The sequence below is a fragment of the Mustela nigripes genome, chromosome 13, assembly GCF_022355385.1.
Source record: "Mustela nigripes isolate SB6536 chromosome 13, MUSNIG.SB6536, whole genome shotgun sequence".
In the NCBI taxonomy this organism is placed as follows: domain Eukaryota; kingdom Metazoa; phylum Chordata; class Mammalia; order Carnivora; family Mustelidae; genus Mustela; species Mustela nigripes.
The window spans coordinates 10,996,427-11,016,785 of NC_081569.1; the positions used below are offsets into that span (position 1 = coordinate 10,996,427).

General features: G+C 46.4%; 1 protein-coding gene across 1 annotated transcript in view; it reads left to right on the forward strand.

The window, feature by feature from the left end:
- The window catches only part of ST8SIA2 (ST8 alpha-N-acetyl-neuraminide alpha-2,8-sialyltransferase 2), a 63,268-nt gene that overhangs the window by 22,057 nt on the left and 20,852 nt on the right, over positions 1 to 20,359 (forward strand). Inside the window, exons 2-4 of the mRNA XM_059418475.1 lie at positions 11,124 to 11,186; positions 14,512 to 14,640; positions 18,351 to 18,608. Coding sequence (XP_059274458.1) covers positions 11,124 to 11,186; positions 14,512 to 14,640; positions 18,351 to 18,608 — 450 coding nt within the window. The remainder of the gene's footprint in view (positions 1 to 11,123; positions 11,187 to 14,511; positions 14,641 to 18,350; positions 18,609 to 20,359) is intronic.

Below are 20,359 nucleotides of genomic sequence, written 5' to 3' on the forward strand. Positions count from 1 at the left end.
CCAGTCCCTGGTATCATGCTCTAGCAGCCCAAAAGGACAGAGACAGTAAGATTGAATGATTTTTCATATAAACCCACTCCTGGATCACGATTCCTCCCTACTGGTGTGGTACAGGTGAAGATTCCAACTTGACTATTTCTCTAGCCCGCTCACCAGCTATCTCACAACTACTTGTGGAATTAACCTTTGCTTCTTTTTCACTCCCTGGCATCTTCCTGACAGTATGTTGAATCCTTACCCGCAGCAGATGAAGGGCAGGGTGGCCCCATTCTCCAAGCACAGGAGACCCCAGTTCCTGCTCTGCCAGTGTTTTCACTGGGCAAATCACTTAACCTTTTGGGGCCTGCGTGTTTTATTTTTAAAACTAAAATGTGAAAATTAACAGGTCCCTGTTACAGAGCCCCGCACATCGTGGGGTCAAGCAAATGAGGTCATTAACATTTTTCACTGATCTCTTGGAATCTGCATCCCCTTCCTGGAAATATGTTCTAGTAACATGTCCATCTGGGACAGGGATTTTCACCTGGGTTGGTGAAGGCATCACATTTAGGGAGTAAATTTTGCTGAGAAAAGAGAGGCTGATTCGTTTGAAAACAAAACAAAACAAAACAAAAACCATATTCTAGTATATTTTGTATTTGAAAAGTTCATAAAATGAATAGTCTGTAAGAAAAACTGTAGAAAGTAATGCTGAACAAAATCTTGCTGGGTGTGAAAATAGAGAAAAATCAAGACTTTTAATTGGGGGCACCCTCTGTCTGGGGAGCGGTGAGACTCAAGGGATTTTATTCATTGTACGTGGAACCTTCAAGGGTTGAGTGGAGATGATTTAATATAATAATGGGTTTTCTGAGCCAGAAGGAATCTTAACGATGCCCTGAGGACTCTAACCCATCTCTTGGGTAGGGATTGTTCATTATGTCCCTTCCCAGTAGCGTATTTCCTCTAGAGGGAAATCTGTCCCATGGCCAGACCGAGGGAGCCCTGACTTTACCTATCCAAGAAGGACAGAAGGAAGAAGCAGCCACTATCATCACACAAGGATGGGGTTCAAAGAAGGTGGGGAATGAGTAGCATCCATTGCGAGAGTTCTTTTGATGGGGGACATAGACCAGATTGGAGAGGCGCCAAGAGAGGGTAGAATGAGGAACACAGATGACTAGTGTAGACGATTCCTTAGGAAGTTTGCTAAGTGCTGGCAAGACATAGAGAAAGTACAGAAACCTTATAGAGTTAAGGTTGGATTGTTTATTTAAAATGAGAAAAGCAGGGGCACCTGGGTGGCTCAGCAGGGTAAGCCTCTGCCTTCAGCTCAGGTCATGATCTCAGGGTCCTGGGATCGAGCCCCGCATCGGGCTCTCTGCTCAGCGGGGAGTCTGCTTCTTCCCCTCTCTCCACCTGCCTCTCTTCCTACTTGTGATCTCTGTCCGTCCAATAAATAAATAAAATCTTTTTTTAAAAAAATGAGAAAAACAAACATACATATAAATGCTAGTGGGTATGAGCCAGTTGTATGGCCGAGGAATCAGGAGCTGGGATCCTGAATCCACCTCCTGGGTCCAAGCCCTGGTGTCCCTACTTAGTCCCTGTGCTGCCCTAGGAAGTATTTCACCTTCTCTGTGCCTGAGTGTCTTGTCAGGTGGAACGGGTAAGCAGTGCTGCCTCACAGGGCTATTGTGAGGCCCAAGATATATATCAGAAGTACGACAGAGCTGGAGGGATGTTGTTGAAGATATGGAAGGGAGAAGAAGTAGTTGATAGAGCAAGAGTCTCCAAGGCAGGAAGGGATGCGATTCAGAGCTCAGGCAGGTCTGGATAAGAGAACAGCTAGCTCCTACAGGGCTCCTGGGTCTGGATAAAAGAACAGCTAGCTCCTACAGGGCTCCTGGGTCTGGATAAGAGAACAGCTAGCTCTTCTCTTGTAACAAAGGAAGGGAGGAGGAGGCAGACGTCTTCTGTTTACAAATATTCACTGAGCCCTTATGATGTCCAGGCACTGTGCCCAACGCTGGGGGTGCAGCCGCAGCAAGACAGACACGGCGCTTCCGTCACGAAGCTTACATTCCGGGGGCAGAGTCAGACAGTGCGTTTAATACATGAATATGGTGATAAGAAGACAAAAGGAGATGGGAGCGGGGAGGGCCACGGTGGGGAGAATAGCAGAGCAGATGCTATCTTAAATGGGGTGGTCAGAGATGGTCTCTCTGAGAAAGTGACATCGAGGCCCATGTTTGAAAGGACAGGGAGTGAGTCATGGAGAGATTTACAGGAAGAGTGTTCCAGGGAAGGGGAACAGCCAGTGCGTGAGCGCTGAGGCTAGAGCACCCCGTAGGGGGACATGGGTAGGTGGGCAGTAGTGATCGCAGTGAAGCTAGGATTTCCCTTCTTCCTCCCCAAGTCATGCTTCTGGGAGGCTTAGTCCTCTTCTCTACAGGTGGAGGGACACCTTCAGTCTTCCTGACTCATCTACTCATTCAGCAGCCCTCTCCTGGGCATGTTTGATGTGCAAGAGAGACATACCCCACCCCCGCAACACGGAGATGAGCAGGACCCTGTCCTATGCTTGGCTGCGGTCTGGCGAAGTCATGTGCTAGGTGACACTGCAGTGGTGGGGAGCACCTTGGTGCAGGTAGGACCAGGACCCAGAAGTAGGACAAGCGCTCTGGCTTGCTGTAAAGCAGGGACTTCAGGATGGGGTCAGGGGGCTCTCAGAAAAGTCTCTACAGCCTTGAATGATTTACAGAAGTCTTCTCGGCCGATAGCTTTACTGTCTCCAGCTCAAGCCACAGAATAAATATGTCTCACCTCTGAGTTTTAATGGCCTTGGTTTCTGGGGTTTTGAGTGTTTTCAGGGTTTAGGAATGCAGCATTCTCTCAGAAGTCTTTCTATTATAAAGTCTGTCTCCTTTATAAAATGGGTATGGGTTTAAGGATAGAGAGTCCCACCTAGATTGGTAAACAGTGCCTCAGTTTATGCCAAAAAGACTCAGGTTTGAGTGAGAAATCATATGGTCCCCTTCTCCCCACCCCATCAAAGGTAACAGTTTCATAATGAGAAAGGATCAGCAATAAACCGGGTATAAATATTTGGCATCCAAGTGCCTTATTTACTTGAATTTGGATGTGTAGATCCCTATCTGTGCTTTTATATGAAGACTAGAGAAATTGCCTGGAACATAATCAAAGCCCTAAGTTCACATGGGTGTTTTCTGAACTTGAGCAAAGGGAAGAACCAGGAGTGAGCTGGTTCTTTTTTGTACGCCGATGGAAGCTGATTCACAAGCAAAAGTTTGCTGAAATCAAAGCAAATGGGTAATATTTAATAATTCAGTAATACACTAATATTTAAAGTGAAAGAAGGGAGGACAGCCAAGAAAGGAGCTAGGCGGCTGACAAGGAGAGCTCAGGGGCATAAGAGAGACACCTGTAAGCTCGCTGACTTCACCCTGGTCCTTGACACCAACAGCAGAGATCTCGATCTTCCAGTGGTCATGGAAACACCACTGTCAGGGTTGAACCCTACCGAGGTCTCTTCTGAGCTCTGTGCCTGGTGTGTTTCAGTATCTGTGAGGTTCAAGGGCTTCTGTCCAATAAGACTCACTGTCCAGGAAAGGGTGTCCCAGAGACTGGTGAGCACATCAGGAGAGCTTCAAGCTTGACCTGATGAGTGAGAAGCTGAGTTCATGGAACCAGAAGAAAGAGGCAAACTGGTGACAAGTATGGGTGACCCTGGGAATAAGTCTAAATCTGATGGAACTACCAAGCCAGAAGCGTCACTTGCTGCTTATAAAACTGAAGCTGCTGTGACCTTTAGAGTCACAAGGAGTCCTGTCTGGCGGTCCAGAAGTGACCGACCAGTTCCAGCTTTCAGTATGATCCATGGTCGTTGTCAACACTGGTAAAGAGCTGGCAGTGCTGGAGTTCATGGTCCTCCTTTTTGGAGCTGTGCCTTCAGGAAGCCTATGCTGGATCAGAAGGACATCGTCCAAAAGAAATATGGCAAAGATGCCTCTCACATGGGGGATGAGAGGCATTTTGCTCTTAACTCCTGAGAGCAGAGGTCAGCAAAGTGTGACTCATCGGTCATATCCAACCAGCCACCTATTATCATGTGGCCCTCAAGCCAAGAATGTTTTGGCATTTTTTAAAGGTTGGGAGAAAAAAAAAAATCAAAGGAAGTGTAACACTAATATCAAGTGCTTTATAATCTGTCCTGCAGTGTTCTAAAGCCTGGAACTCATTAGCTCATGCACTCCTTACTAAAACCCTGTGAAGTGGTTACTCATTCTGTAGACCAGGAAACAAACGGAAGCTTCTAGATAGGTTAAATAATAGTCAAAGATCACACAGCTAACGATTAATTCAGCTAGAACTCAGACCCAGGGAGTCTTATTATAGAGCCTTGTGTTCTTAACTTGCATCCCCATATGAAATGTTCTCCTACGCCATAAGTGTAGATAAAGTAGAAGTCCAAAAGAGAGACTCAAGACACACATTTTGATGAGTTCATGGGAGGGAAGACTTTATAGAGGAATGATGCCACCTTTCTATCATGATGACAGGACTACTAACTTCAAATCTCAATTAATCAAGCTCCAATATCCCCCCAGAAGGAACTGCATTCTTCTCATTGCAAAACCTTCCATTTTTCCTCTTGGTCCACAAAGGCTAAAATATTTTGCTGTCTGGCCCTTTAAAGGAAAAGTTTGCTGACTCATATCCCACAGAATACGAACGTTGGAGTTGCTATGGAATGTGACTAGAAAGGCTGGCTACCCTTACAAGGTGACGAATGGCATGAGTGCTGTAGCCTCTAGTTCTTAGAGTTTGGAAAGTATGACCTCGAAATTCAGGTATCTTGATGAACCCAGCCATTGCATCACTCCTGAGTAGCTGATGACGGGGTCCAAGTCCTTCATCAAGGACTACCCAGTGGTATCTACTAAAGATGCCCTAGAGCAGGATGGCTAGAATGCTGGGAAGAAGTTCCCACGAATGCAGGTAGTATACAGGTGTTGTGGGCGGTCTCACGGTGACCAACCCAAAACAAATGACTAAGCCTAAGCCTATGGACAACACCACATGTAACTGCCTTCTGCTCAGAGTGAATCAGACACCAGTGACAGAGTGTCTTCAGGAATGCAAATTGGCCTGGTCCAAAGGATGGGGTGCCATGTTTCCCACTGTGCTAGGGCAACTGAAAATACTTTTTTTGCCAACCTCATAGTGTGGCTGTGCACTGGATCAACAAGGCTGGGCCCCTTGCCCATCTGAGCACTTGGCCAAGTACAATGAGCTCCATGAAGGAGGAGATGGACAGCAAAGCTTAATTTTCTGGCAACAAATTCAGGAAGCTCCTCACCAAGTAAGCCCTGGGCCAGAGAGCCCCTGACCCATCCAACCACTGGTCAGCTGGTAGACCCTCTGCTCCTGTTCTAATCACAGGGGCTCAAGGATCAAGACACAAACACTTGGGAAGGGTCTTTCCCTCTCTTGACTCTGAAGTTCTGCCTCCTTAGAACAGCCGCATCAGAAGTTAGGTTTCCAATGCATGCAACTACATGGAAGAATCTTTTAAAAATTACACTAAGTGAATTTCTATTCGATGTATTGTTAAAATTCAAGCCCAGATTCAACTGTTACTGTAAATTATTTTTAAAGTTATAATTACATGCTTTGTCATTTAAATACAGTTTCATAATTACAAAAAAAAAAATTACATTAAGTGAAAGAAGCCAGACACAAAGGTCAACTATTATATGAGTCTGCTTACATTTTTATATATATATAATATATATAATTTATATACACAAATTATATATAATTTTATATAAGTAATATTATTTATTTAATTTATATAATTAATTCATATTAATTTATATAATATATAAATATATATATTAAAAATACGGAATAGAAAAATTTATGAAGCTAGGGGGTAAAATAGAGGTTACCAGTGGGTAGGAGAATAAGGGATGAGGGAGGTATTGTTTAATGGGTGCAGAGTTTCTCTTTGGGCAATTAAAAAAAATTCTGGAGCTACGTAGTGGTAATGTGCCTACACAACATTGGGAATATACTTATGCCACTGAACTGTACACTTTAAAAGGGTTAAAATGGGAATTTTGTGTTAAATATATTTTCCCCAATTAAAAAGAAACCCATCCTCTAACGCTGAACCCAGAAGCCCTAGCTCTATCCGTGTGACTGACCCCAAATGAATGATCCCTTTTCTTCCAGTCCTCCCCACCATGCATTTCTGGGCCATATATTTATAGTGTGTCCCTTAGACAACGGGAAGGAACCCCAACTGGTTTTATGCAAAAATTGAAGGAAAAGGGGCTCCTGGGTGGCTCAGTTGTTTAAGCATCTGCCTTCAGCTCAGGTCATGATCCCAGGGTCCTGGGATCGAGCCCCACATGGGGCTTCCTGCTTGGCGGGGAGTCTGTTTCTCCCTCTCCCACTCCCCATGCTTATGTTTCCTCTCTCACTGTCAAATAAATAAAATCTTTCAAATTTTTTGAAAAAAAAAAAACAAAAAAAAACATTCAGTATCCTCCCAAAACTCTGAAGGAAGGAAGGAAGAACCATCTGCAAATTCATGATTTGTGCTTTAGTTTAACCTTTTATTCTCAAGACTAGTCAGTTGTTTAGGTTGGGTCTAGACTCTTAATTAAAGCTGACAGTTTGTTTACTGAGCCTCTCTCTCCAGTGACAAACAGAGAACACAGGAGATTCTAAACAGCTACAAGACCCCAACACACTGGATGTTCCCTTACCCATCAACAACTGGGCTTGGGCAAAGAGACAACACAGAAATGCAGCTTTCAGATTTGCTAATTGCTTTTCACTAGAACAGAGCTAACTGTACATGATGCCTTTTTTTTTTTTCAACATATCATTTTTATGCATTGTTTTAGTTTACCAAGTACACTCTACTCAGAGGGAGTATTAGGTCAGTGGTGGAAAGAAGATCGCTGTCCTAAAATGCAGGGCTGTAATCAATTTCTATCATCACTATGGCTAAGAATATTTAACAGGGTCAAATGCACAGTGGTTACTACTAGAAATATACCTTGTTTTATAGAGTTCTTTATGTGTGCAAGTGCTTTTCTATATGTCTTCTCCTTTGGATTATCCAAGTGCCTTTATTTCTATGACTTCAGCACACTGTGAATTATCTTTAGCAAATTTTTCTCACCTGATCATCTTATGTCACTCAACCAAGCAGGTATCAGCATTCCTTCATTGTAAGGAAGGCAAGCTTATTTTAATAACACTGAAGGCAAAATCCTAATCAGAAAAAAAAAAGAAAATCCCTTGTCGGTTCATGTGATTCTTGTTCAGCCAAACATCTGCAGTCTGTTTCTTGGAATGATGGTGTGCCCCATTCTATGGCTATCTGAGAGGGGGAACTGTGTCTTGTACAGGTGTAAATCGTATGCAGGAACATGGCATGCTCACTGGGAAGGGAAGACTTTGGAAGAAAAGTCCCACCTAACCTGGAAGTTAGATTTGATTCAGTAAGCCACAGTTGGGGAAGGCTGTGAAGGTGAACAAGACAGGGTCCCCGCCTCTTTTAATACAGGTTTTATCATTATTTAGGTATGGTCAGACCAATAGGTCAGAGGATGATTGCCACTAAAATGATATTTTATTATACTTCCAGATCCCAGGTCACCCAGGAAGCAGAAAGATGAGGAAGACTGTGGGCAAGAGCCTTTATTGTCATTCTCATAGGAAGGAAGAGTGAGGCAGGGCAAGCAGGCTGAGGCTGGTTGAATAAATCCAGCAGGCTCTGGACATGGGGGCTGCCCCTAGCTGTCCAGTACCTGGCTCTGGGGTGATTAGGGCAGACGGATAGTAGCCCAGAGTGTGAGACCCCAGTAAGGAAGATAACAAGATAACAGTGGTGTGGGCGCTAGATTGGTTGGTTTGCCTTTGAAAGGTACACTCCCAAATGAGTTGTTTACTGTCTCTAGGAATTGGCTAACCTGGGAGGGTCAGTTTCTCCAGAGTCCACAAGGCTTCAGAATACAGAAAAGACAAGACTTGGTTAATGCATGCCCTCCAAGGACTGATGTTCTAGTGCGGTGAACAGCCAAGGAAACTGCAACCGGGACCAAATCTCCAGGCCCTGGTTCCAATTCTAAGAGAAGGAGTTTGGACCATGCACATGAGATTTCTTTAAAGCCCCCCCCCCCTCATCTGTGAGTTCAAGAAATTGTTGAAATAATTAAATAAGCACGGAAGTCACAGATGCTATAAGACAACTGAATACTCTGGGAGGAGAAGGAAAAGATGGAAAAATGAAAATGGGATGGTTTGGAAGGGAAACACAGATGTTGGCTCAGGGGTCAGCTGAGGAAGGTGACAGCAGATAGGCTGGCTGGTGGGAGATCCCTCTTCCCGGGGGGCAATGGGCAGAAACAAGGGTTAGAGCAGAAATTCTGAATGGAGACAATTTTGCCCCCCTGCCCAGGGGACATTTGGTGAGTCTGGTGACACATTTTTGGTTGTCATAAATTGGGGGGTGGGGAAAGGGCTGCTGTTGGCGTAAAGTGATGGAGGCCAAGATGCTGCTGAACTCCATAGGTCTTGGTGCCACTCAGGACCTGGTCTGGAGGCAGAAGAGAAAGACCTGGGACAGCTGTTGTTGGGCAGGTGGTTCTCTCCAAACCCCTGGTCACATTAAACCAGAGGGCTGCACAGAGACAGTGCTCTCTCTCCTGATGCCCACTTCGATTTCATGAAAGACACCATGCATGGGGTTTGTTGAGGATTGCTTTTTTTGTATAAGCCAAGTTTTAAGTTTTTATAAAGTCAAATCTGTCTTATATTTTCTCTTATGACTTCTTCTTTCCCTTCTGAATTTTAAAAAGTCCTTTGCATACACTATTCATACCTCATCAAAGATTTGATAAATATTCTCTTCCATTTTCTCACCGGTTTCTTATGGGATCCCTTCCTTAAATGGGTACCTCTGCAATTTAGTCTTTTTCAGAGGGTTCTAGAAGTATTCTCAGAAATAATATGGCTTTAGGAATTCCAGTGATAAGTATTTTTGTATTAATGACATTGTGTTCTTTTCAAATGCCATCTAATCCCTATATCAAACACATATTTTCACAGATGGCATTGCTTAGGATCAGGAGTTTTCAAAGACGAGTCAGTTTTAAAACTTAAGGAGGTAATGTTGTGTGTGAGTGATAAAACATGGTGAACTGGTGGTAAGAGAATAGCTGGCATTTAGGAAACACTAGTTAAATCACTTGAGATCATTTTGATGTATAGACTAAAGTAATACTCAACTGATTCCCCTCCTCCTCACCTCCAGATTGTTAACCAACTACTCCAAACCATTTACTGAATTTCTCATTGATCATGATTTTTTAAAGTCATACATCAATTCTTATATGAAGTCTTTCTGGATGATCTTTTTTGTTCCATTAACCTTTCATTAGTCTTGAGCTATTACCACACTTTTAATTACTGCACTTGACTGAGTATCTGGCCCCACAGGTCTTCCCTCCCTGTGAAGAGTACTGATTTTGAGGACAGGGGTCAGGATGGGGGGATGTGCAAGGTCAGTGACATGTGGACAGCAGTACACCCAGGAAAGCCCTTGGGGTTTGATCTGAGTAGATGTAGTTACAGGTCCCGAGCTGGCCCGATATTCCCAGACCCCTGAGTTAAAAATGCCAGAGCAGAGCCTTGTCTTCACAGGGAGAAACAAGGAGAGACAAAAAGGAAATACTAGGCATTGATTTAAAATGTGAAGAACCAATGACACTCCATGCAATCAAGAACTAGACTGGGAGGGATGGAAATTGGAGACCTGAGGAAAGACCTAAGGGAGGAGGCTCTGGGCAGGACATAGCGTACTTCCTGTTGTCGGATTGTCTGGCTGTGAAGTGGAAGAATGTTGGCTGATGCCAAATAATGCTGAAAAGATGTTTCAGTCCATCAGGAAAAGGCATATATGTTTTCACACAAATGCATACACAAAACCCACACACAGCGTTATAACTACAGATAAGGTAACCCTAAAGAAAGCAGACAGAAAAATCCAGACTCAACAGTGTAGAGACAGGCATTCACTTCCCCCAAAGAGTTCTCATTAAATCACAGGATCCCTTGAAACATACAGTTTCGCCAGTGATTTAATCGTTTCTCCGGAGTGCTCCAACACCCTGACAGAAAAGCTAGATGGAAGTTTAGAAATGAAAAAAGTGTGAAGAGCTCCTCCACCACACATCCTATAAACCAGTGGGAGAAAAAAATATTCAATTTAATAAAAATAATTCACAACTTTTAAAAAACACGCACAGGGCACAAAGTGGACTAGGTACTGAGGGTGGGTGGATTCATCTCTTCCCTGGCCCTGTGTGATAGCAAAGCAGGGTGACACTTCATGGCCCCAGAGGCCCCCTTCAGAATGGAATTTTCCAGAAACGAATAGGGGCTGGAAAGGGCCCTACAAGGTTTCTACTCCAAAACCCTATATTCTAGAGGAAGAAGCAAACGACCCTATTAATCACCAATCTCCTGCTCCTTGCCCACAACAAAGTGACACCACTTATTATTTTTCCTGCCACCAAAAAAGCAAATCATTACCATATTCAGGATTCTGTTGAACTTCTGGTGTCTCAGGTTTAGAATGTGAGGGACAACATCCTAACACGTGAGTGAGAGCAACAGAAGACCAGGGGCAGATGCTGAATCATGCTAGAGTGAAGGCCAAGTCATGCTAAGACATCCTAGAGCAGATACTGAGTCATGCTAGAGCAGATGCTGAGCCATGCTGAGTCATGCTGAGGGATTAACTAGGGGAGATTCATCTCAAAGAAGTTAGTCTCAAGACTTAAATGATCTCAAGTGGAAACACTCCTACCAATTGAAACAGTGTTCAAGTGGGTGGGGGGGATCTGGGAGGCCTACTTCCCTGTAAAATGCTTGGGTCTGTGACTGTGCCAGGATGTTGCCCACTCTGGAGAAGCCAGAGTGAGATCTCATCCCCCCTCTACGGTTCTCCAGGCAGGCTGCGGGATCTCCTGGTGATTGAAGAGGGCTTTGGGAAGAAGAGCTGGGTTTATAAATAATGCATTTCCTTTGTCTTGCAGGGATTCTGGAGGCAGAGGTACAATCAGATCAGCTGTGAACAGCTTACATAGCAAATCTAATAGGTTTGTAAATTAGATTTTGTGTTCATTTGTTTTTGCTGTAAGGCAGCTATTAATCTGCTTCTCCTCTTTGCTGGATGTGCCCTTCTTACTTAGCAAATAGATCTGTTTTGTTTCACTTTGGCTTTGCATTTCCCTAATCACTTTTGGGGAGGAGCTGTCGATAGAAGAGCCCAGGAAATGGCCCAAGGTCTAGAGGCTATAGAGATGGAAAACTCAGATGGGAAAGAGCTACTTTCTGGAAAAGAGCCCACACATTTTGAAGCACTTGAGCCACGAATGTGCTTATTCATAACTTGCATTTTTGCTGAGCAGTGGAAGCTCTAAAGAAAATCAGGTCTCTCATTCAATTTCATTGTAGTAGGTGTCTTATCTGGGAGATTAAGATGGAAAATAAAACATTCAGGAACTTCACAAAGACCTCTTAAAAATATTTAGGAAGTCAACACAGCGATGTTCATCTTGACTGTTGAATGCACAATCTAAATTCTGAAAGCGAGTTTTCTCCTGTGATGATCCTTGGCCAGAGGCTGCTTGATACACAGAAGTGAGCAAATGGTTTGCAAGCTAACAAACCCACACTTGCCACTGACTATGGTTGGACCAGGCTTTTGAGTCCGATTGTCCACTGATGACAACTGCCCCATAGCTTAAGGAACATTGGAAGGAAGAAAGATTGCCACATTGTTTGACACAGTTACTACTGAAAATGAAGTCCTTGTCTTACTTTCTAAATATCCTACTGTGGTCAGTCTGGGGATGAGAGATCCAAATGGTTTGGAGTAGGGTCTCTTATTTGCCCTTCTATAGATTTTTTTTTTTTTTTTTTTTTTTTAGGTCTCTTGACCATATCCGACCTATTCAATATGTCCATTCCTAACCCCCCACTTGATTCAGGAAAGTGACCCCTCTCTCCTTGACATCATTGCTTCTGGCTCTCTAATGACAAATGAAACTTGCACTATGCCTAGTAAAATGCAGAAATAAAAAAGGAGACCACGTGGCCCTAAGTTCTTCTCTTTCTATTGTGGAAAAATGTCCCCTTTTGGAGAAACAAGATCTTGACCCATGATCTTGCCACAGCTGTGCTCCATGGTAACTTGAGGGAGGAAGAGTCTTACTCAAAATCAAGTATGAGAAGCAGGAAGAAAAAGCCTTGGGAGTCAGGCAGACCAGGATTCATTCCCCGTGCTTGTTAGTTGGGGCCATGAGCAAATTATTTCTCCCATCTGAACCTGTTTCCTCATTGCATTGGAATGACCCACTAATCCAGCTGAGTTTGTGCAACAGAGAGCATGTAAAACCAGAGACTTGAGTTGGCTCCTGGGTCACCTAATCCATCCCTCCGATGTTACAGAGAAGAAAGCAGAGGACAGAGATCCAAGTCTCTGTCCCAAGTCCCCCAGCTCAACAGCCACAGAGCCAGGGTTAACTCCAGGAAGACCACAACTAGAGGCATAAGGTCTCCTCCAAGATATCACTAGGAAGTGGAGACAGAAATGGAATTTTACCACTAGTCATGCCAGCGTTTATCTCTTTCCCTTCCTCCCCTCCACCACTCTGTCCCAAAGAAGCCTAGAAACTCCTTCTGGAGTTTTCCAAGAAAATTCTCTGGGCAGGCACCCAGGATAGGTACCTCTGCAGATCCTTCTGGCCTGAGAGAGCCTGGGGTCAACCAATGTGCCACAGTTTCTAGGAAGCTTCACCTTAAGACTGAATCCACATTAAGCCATGAGATACCAGGTTCTGATCAGTTATGATCAGTTTGGGATCTTGAGGTGTAATAGCTAGATCTGTGGTCCCAAGTGTCACTGCTCCTACCTGTGGCCTGTGCAGAAGGAGGCAGTGCCAATGGGTTTTAACCACAAGTAGCTCCTCCTGCAGCCTTATGAGAGGGCAGTCAGGGACAGGTGCAGGAGACCTCGTGGTCCTTACAGAATTCTAGGTCCTTAATGCTGAATATCTCCCTTTTTCTATAAATGGGGAAACTGAATCTCCAAGAAGTAAAATGGTTTACCCACAGTCACAAAGCTTGTAAAATCTTTCCATGACACCTTCTGCTTCCTTTTATGAAAACAACAAAATTTCCAAGGGTCTTCTGTTTCCTCTTCTAGTCCTCTACAAAAGTTACATATGTTTGAATCCAAAACAGGAGATATCAGCCAGAGGAGTCAGGAATATTGAGCAATGGAGATGTGTGGGGAGAATGTGCAGAGATAATTTGCACCCCCAACTGAATTTCTTTTCTACCTACAAAAAGCAAAGTAGAGCATCGGCTATAGACTTCATTAAAAGAACTGCATCTCTTTTAACTTAGCTATTTCCAGATAAATGCTGAGGACATAGATGTTTGGTTTGAATTCTTTAGAGCTCCAAAATTTGGCATCACAAATCCACTTATCACTCGAAGTGGGAGAATCTGCTGTCAGCACAGACACAAGCAATACCTGACGTGACCCACATGCATCTGTACGCATCTGATAAAGGCAGGCTGGTGACTACGCTGCCTTTAGAGATGTAATTGTAACCTAGTTTCTTAGAAACCTACTAGCATAGATTTCAAACCTCAGGATTCAAGCGGGTCCCAAATGCTTAGTGTTCCTGAGTCAGGTAGAGAGAGGCTGTGCAGCCAGAATTGTGATTTGCCCCAGACATGCAGGGCCAACCAACTCCTTCACCCATCCAGGCTCCCCCAAGGTGAAATTCAAGTTCAACAAACATTTACTGAGCACCTCCTATGTTAGACCTTTAGACAAAAAAAGAAATGAATGAGGGAGCTCCCCTGCTTACAGACAATGGGAGAGGGAGACTGAGCACCGAGAACTGTGGAACGCGGTGTGAGGTGTCATCTGAGAGTACGAACAGGGCAGCGATACGATAAGACGGAGGAGGGGAAAGCCACAGGCTGCTTCGCTTTTCCCTGGCATGAGCTTTTGTTTTCTCTTTATTAAGTTTTGTAGACCATCTGATGCCCCCTAGCTGCTAATGCAACTGCAGAGTTTTGCAAAAGTAACTTGAAGGTGTATTACTATTCCAACGGTTGACCTCGAGGTTTCACTGGGAGGAGACATTGGGGTGGGGGATGGAGAGAAAGAGAGAGAGAGAAAGACTGCCTTCCCCGTCTCCAAACTGTATGTACTGTATATCTGAGGGAGAGAATTTGTGCCTTCTAGAAGATAAATAGACTTCCTTCCCTTCTCAGGTAATTGCAATTTTGCTCTCCCGAAGTTTACATCCAAGCCCATGCAAAAACAAAACTATTAGGCTTGTCATCGGCATGCTAACAGATCATGTCTACCCTCTTCCTCTTTTTTTTTTTTTCTTCCAGAGTTGAAGTTGTAATAAATGGCTCCTCATCGCCAGCTGTTGTTGACAGAAGTAATGAAAGCATTAAACACAACATCCAGCCAGCCTCGGCCAAATGGAGGCACAACCAGACGCTCTCTCTGAGGATCAGGTAGTGGTAATTACCTATAGGACAAGAGAGAGCCTTGGCCTTCTTCGGCACAAGCCGGCAAATTGCTGCTCTCCATCATCTAAAGAAGTCAGGATAGAAATAAAATGTTTACCTCCCGCTGAGGCAGGTTTCCTCCATTAGCAATCAATTGGAAATAAAAACCCGAGACAACCCCAGCAGCCCAACACGTGTGTGCAGCGACTAGGGCTGGGGAGGTGGCAGGAGCTCCCTGCTGAGGTCCTGGGTTCTGGAAGGAGTGAGGCTCTCGGGTCAGCAACAGCAGGAGCCTGAGTGGTGGAGACCACAGGTGGCTTCTCCCAGGCGATCCAAAGCAAGAGTCCTTCTCTGGCACTTGCGCCGCTGTCTGTGGGTGACCCAGGAACTGACATAAAGAGGAGAGGTGTGCTTAGCCAGAGAGGAGCTCTTGTCCTGAGCTTCTAGGATGATGTCTCAGAGCTCTGCAGTCACTGCTGGGTGGCAGGGATGGAGAGCTCTAAAGAAGGAGATACAGCATCAACATTTTGAGTACTTGACATTGACATAGCCATGACTGACCCACCAAAGCTTGGTCAGTAGAACCCTGGCATCGTGCTGGGGGCCCGGGATGCTAAAGCAGACATGCTAGTGGGGAGACAGATATAAGACAGGACAGCGCCATGTGACACACACATTAAGTGGTGTTGCATTGCATGAATCAGTGGAAATACAGAGATCACTCTGAGGGGAGAACAGGAGAGCCAGAAAAGGAGCAGCGGGATTAGAAAGGTAATTAGGAGGTTGACAGGTATGCCAAGCTTCGTCCCACTTGCACACAGCCTGGCATCCAGTGTCCGTGCCCTGTGCTGCCGGGGCACGAAGTAGGAGGTACGGAATGTGGGTAGGGAGGTTGGCGAGGTAGCCTGGAGAAATGGAGAAAGCCTGGACTATGGCCGCCAACCTTCGCTGGCCTTCCACCTGGGGAGGGAGAGCAGGGGGCCCAGAGCTACCAGGTGTCCCCACAAGGAGCAGGGAGGTGCCCTCTCCAGGGAGGCTCCCTGTCAGAATGGGAAAGCCCCAACCCCTAGTCCAAGGCTTCATTGGGGACATGAGGGGGAATGGGGGTGGGAGCTAGAGACACATGAGACCCAGGACCCAGCAGCTGAGAAGCCACCTGAAGGAACTGACTCCTGGCACCACCGGTCTGCCACCCTCACCAGTGCCCCTCTGAGGCCCCCTGGTGGACCAGCTACAGGCCTTTATCACTCGCCCTTGGATCAGCAGCACTCGTGGATCCGTCCGTGAGAACATGCACAATAGTCTCCCAGGGTTGGGTTGCTCTTAACCAATTCCCACCCCCTTGGTGGCTTAGGACAACATAAACATATTTTCTTCCAGCTCTGGGGCCTGAGTTCCAAGTGCTCCCTCTGCGTGGTGGGGGAAGGGGTGTGCAGGGGGGAGGGGGGATGCTTCAGCCCTTCCTCAGCCCTGTGGCCTCATGGCTCCAATCCCTGTCCCCATCTCTTCTGTGTCCGGGTGGTTCCCTCACCAAGGACACGTGTCATTGGCTTTGGGGCCCACCGGGTAATCCAGGACCATCTCAAGAGCCTTAGTTTCATTATGTCCTCAAAAGTGCTATTTCCAAATAAAGCCACATCACAGGTTCTGAGGGTTAGGAAGTAGACATATATCTGGTGGGGGGAGCACCCCACCACACCATATGGGAGTGAAATCCTTCCACCAGCACAAGCCCACCTGCATGCCCCTGGCCTTGATGGACACTTAACACACACACACACACACACACTTTCAGAGGCGACCAGACCATGGCAGCCTACAAGCACAGCCATGCTGGCAGGAACAATGTGCCTTCACCCAGGGGGAAAAGGAATTTCCTCCAACTCCCTTCAATTAATCACCCAAATTATTATTAATAAAAGATGCTGTGAGTGATTCGGAATGATGTTTAATAATTGATAGTAATTTCTCATAATTAGGTATAAATCAATTCACTCACAGAGGTATTTATTTATGGACTTTCTAGGGACTCTCTTTACTTTTAAATACTTTGGGGTAAGTGATTGCAGAGGTTTTAGCAATCTCCATGCTGTATCAGTTTGTCAAGTTGTAGAATCCTTGGTAAAGGGCAGTAAATAAATATAATGCCTCTTTTCCCATCAAGAGATACAAATTATTCAGCCCGGAGTGTCTCCCTTGCGTGATGGCAAGAGATCCAGGTCATTAATAAGACTAGTGGAAGAAGAACTTCCTTCCAGTGTGCCCTGCCAAGCATTCTAGCCACCCCTTGGCTACCCCAGAGGCTCCCAAATCCAGCCACATGTTAAAGTTCCCTGGTGAGCGTTAGGAAGCACGCAGAGCCTGAGCCACTCTCAAAGTCAGGATTTCTCAGGTGTGAGCCCCGAACTTCCGAATTCTTTATAGTTCCCTGGGGGCTTGAATGGGCGTGCTGCTGGGACACGCAGCTGGTGGCCAACATCTCCAGTCCTACAGGCTCTCAGGCATCCACATTACCATCTGCACAGTGCGGCAACTGTCTTGCAAATTCGGACATTTGCAAAGTGCAGGAAGAAGTTTTGTCCTGCCAGGGCTCTGTGGAAAAGAAGATTGGCATCATTGTATCTATCTTCTGGCATCATTGTATCTATGTTCGAAAGGGGCTTGCAGCAGGAAATGAAGTTCATGTAGGGCTACTGTGGGGACCAAATTTCTTTCTCTTGACTTAAATCACTTCTAAAGATGTTTTAGGAGATTCAGACAGTAAACACCTCCACCCCAGCTAGAATCCCCCAGCTAGGTCTGAGTGATTTAAGTAAATCTCCCCAGGCGATTCTGAGAAGATCCTATCCTTTTTCTGACCACACCCATTTCAGCTGTGTACTTTGCTAGATGATTCTAGAACATTCTGCCGAAATCCAAGTCATCCGGGAGACTAGGGAGCTGTCCTTTGCTTACCTTTGTTCTGAAACAGCACGAAGGAATTTCTCTGAGGGACCAGAGGAGGATCAATTTTTATAAACTCGAACTAGATAGCAGTGGGGGCAGAACAGCACAGTCCATGGAATGGACCAACTCAGGGATGGCAGGCCACGTTCTCAGTCTCTCAAAGGTAGAGGAGTTGACACACCTCACAGTATCTACACTCCCATTCACACCATGGGATATCCACTCTCCTAGAGAAGATTTTTGTGGAAGAAAGCAGACCGCTGAGGAGTGAGGGACATGTGTCATCTTGGCTTCCTAATCCTGGCTCAGGACCCCCCTGTCAGATGCTGGCCCCGAATCCCACTGAGAGGGAGTGTGATATCTGGGGATACTGGAAGTGTCCAAAACAAGCGTTCCCTGGGACATTGGATTTTCAATGCTAAAAGCAGGCTGTCCTGGGCAAACCAGAATGGTGGGACACGCTTCCTCCCCGGGCCTTCTGTGATGAGCTCTTACTGTGTCCTAATAGAGTCCTCTCCCTGGGCAGTTACCACCTCCCATAGGAAGAGGCCATAACCACAAAAGCCAGACCGGCCCTCGCCATAGTTGCCTCTGGGCCATTTCTGATACCCCCCCACCTAGAATGCGTTCTCAGAGAGCACCCGAACTCGGCTTCGCCTGTGTGTTGGCTGCGTCAGGCCACGGGGGGACAGAGGACAGGAAAATCTGGGTTGACAAAGGGCAGCTGGCCACAGGGAAACTTGTTCCTCATGTGTGTTTGGTTCCTGTAGGAAGCAAATCTTGAAGTTTTTGGATGCTGAAAAGGACATCTCTGTCCTCAAGGGGACCCTGAAGCCCGGAGACATCATTCATTACATCTTTGACCGTGACAGCACGATGAACGTGTCCCAGAACCTCTATGATCTCCTCCCCAGAACCTCTCCCCTGAAGAACAAACACTTCCGGACTTGTGCCATTGTGGGCAACTCGGGGGTCTTGCTGAACAGCGGCTGCGGGCAGGAGATCGACACGCACAGCTTTGTCATCAGGTAACCACAGCAGGGGCTCTGGGCCCGAAGCGACAGGCAGGTTTAAGTGGTGCATGGCCAGTTGTCCCAAGAGGTTGAAATGAGAGACTATGCTTGGGTTAGTCTCCGTTCTCACCTTTGTGCATTAGAATTTCTTGAGGTGCCTTTAAAAGTCCCAGTGTCCAAAGTACACCCCAGACTGATTAGGTCAGTCTGAGGGGTCAGCAGGATATAGCCAAGGAAACCCAAATGGTCTGGTGTACCGTCAAGGTTGAGATCCCTAACCTGGCACAGAGGTAGGCAGACTATGACCAACAGCCTGTTTTTATCAATAAAGTTTTACTGGAACACAGTCATGCCCATTCATTTTCATATCCTCAATGGCGAAATTAGTTGGGCAGAGTTGAAGTGTAGCAACAGAGAAAGCATATGCCAGAATCTGAAAATAGTACCTAGCCCTTTATGCAAAAAGTCTGTCGACCCCCAGATAAAGCCTAGGCCAGCCAGTTGTCCGTTCAAGTTTGCAAACCTCATACAAGTGTTCTCGAAGGCGGTGCTCTGCTAGTGACTATTATCCTGTAGTCAAAATCTGGGAAGTAGGGGGGTGGCAGAGAAACTTGGACTTGACCATCATTCTCCCTGAAATGTCAGCTCTCATTGTTCTGTCTCCTGGGACCCAACTGGACTCAGTTACCCATGGCCTTGATACCTGACCCCCAACCCAGATGGACTGGGAACAAGGCTTTGCTGTCCCCTGGTCAGAAGTAGGGCACACAGAGCCTCGAGTTTCGTCCCAAACAGTGCCCCAGCCCTGGCAGAAGGGCATACCGCATCTCAAGTTTCCTCTGGGGCTGTCCTGATGCAAAGAGAGCCTTGTCCTGGGGCTTTGGGAAACGACCTCAGGCCGTGGGATTAGACGCTGTGTCGACTCATGCATCTGCTGTGACAGAAGCACCCCGGCCACCTCGCAGCCAAACTTGGTTTAGCTTGGTAGCGTTTGCCAGATTATGCCTGTGCCTGGTGTAGCCCGGGACTTGGCCCCCATTCTCAAAGCCCTCCTGTCTACAGACTTAGGGACGGAGGGGGAATGCAAGGCAGAAGGAAGCAGGGCAGGTGTCTGATGGAAGCTGCGGCAAGGGTGAAGGTTGGGTGGCGGGGTTTAAAGGTATGGGCAGAGTGTGAGTAGGGGGTACCAGGCCTTCCTGACTTGGGGTCACACGCATAAGCCATGCTTCTTCCTTTGCCACAAGCTTCAGCAGTGAGATTTGCATGGTCGACCCAACCCTGCCCTGGCAATTCAGATCAAAATTACAAAGGCGCACTGTATACAGAACCCTCATGATGCCAGGTGGCAGCCCTGGCTACCGTCAGGGGCCCCCTGGGCTCTTCTTCCTTAGAGGGACCACCCTCTTTCCCTCTGGGGGATCTTATAGGCCACAGCCCCCACCGAGAGGAAATGCGGTGCAATGCTATGGCTACAGCCTGAGTTGGCATGTGTGTGTCTAGACGGTGTCGCCCACAATAGAGCACACTGAGAGTTCATTCCCTGCCTTGCCTTCCCCTGAGGTGCAGGGAGGGAGGCCACCCCAGAATTCCACACCACCTCTCCTGTAGCATTTGCTTCTCTGAATGAGAACTCTCCAGGAGCCCTGTGTCTCCACCCCACCCATCCCATGCTGACCATGAGCTCCCCCAAAGCAAGCTGCTCCTGCCCATCTCTGGACACCAGCCCAAGCCTGAGCCTGGCACAGACAGGGGACTCTGAGCTCGGG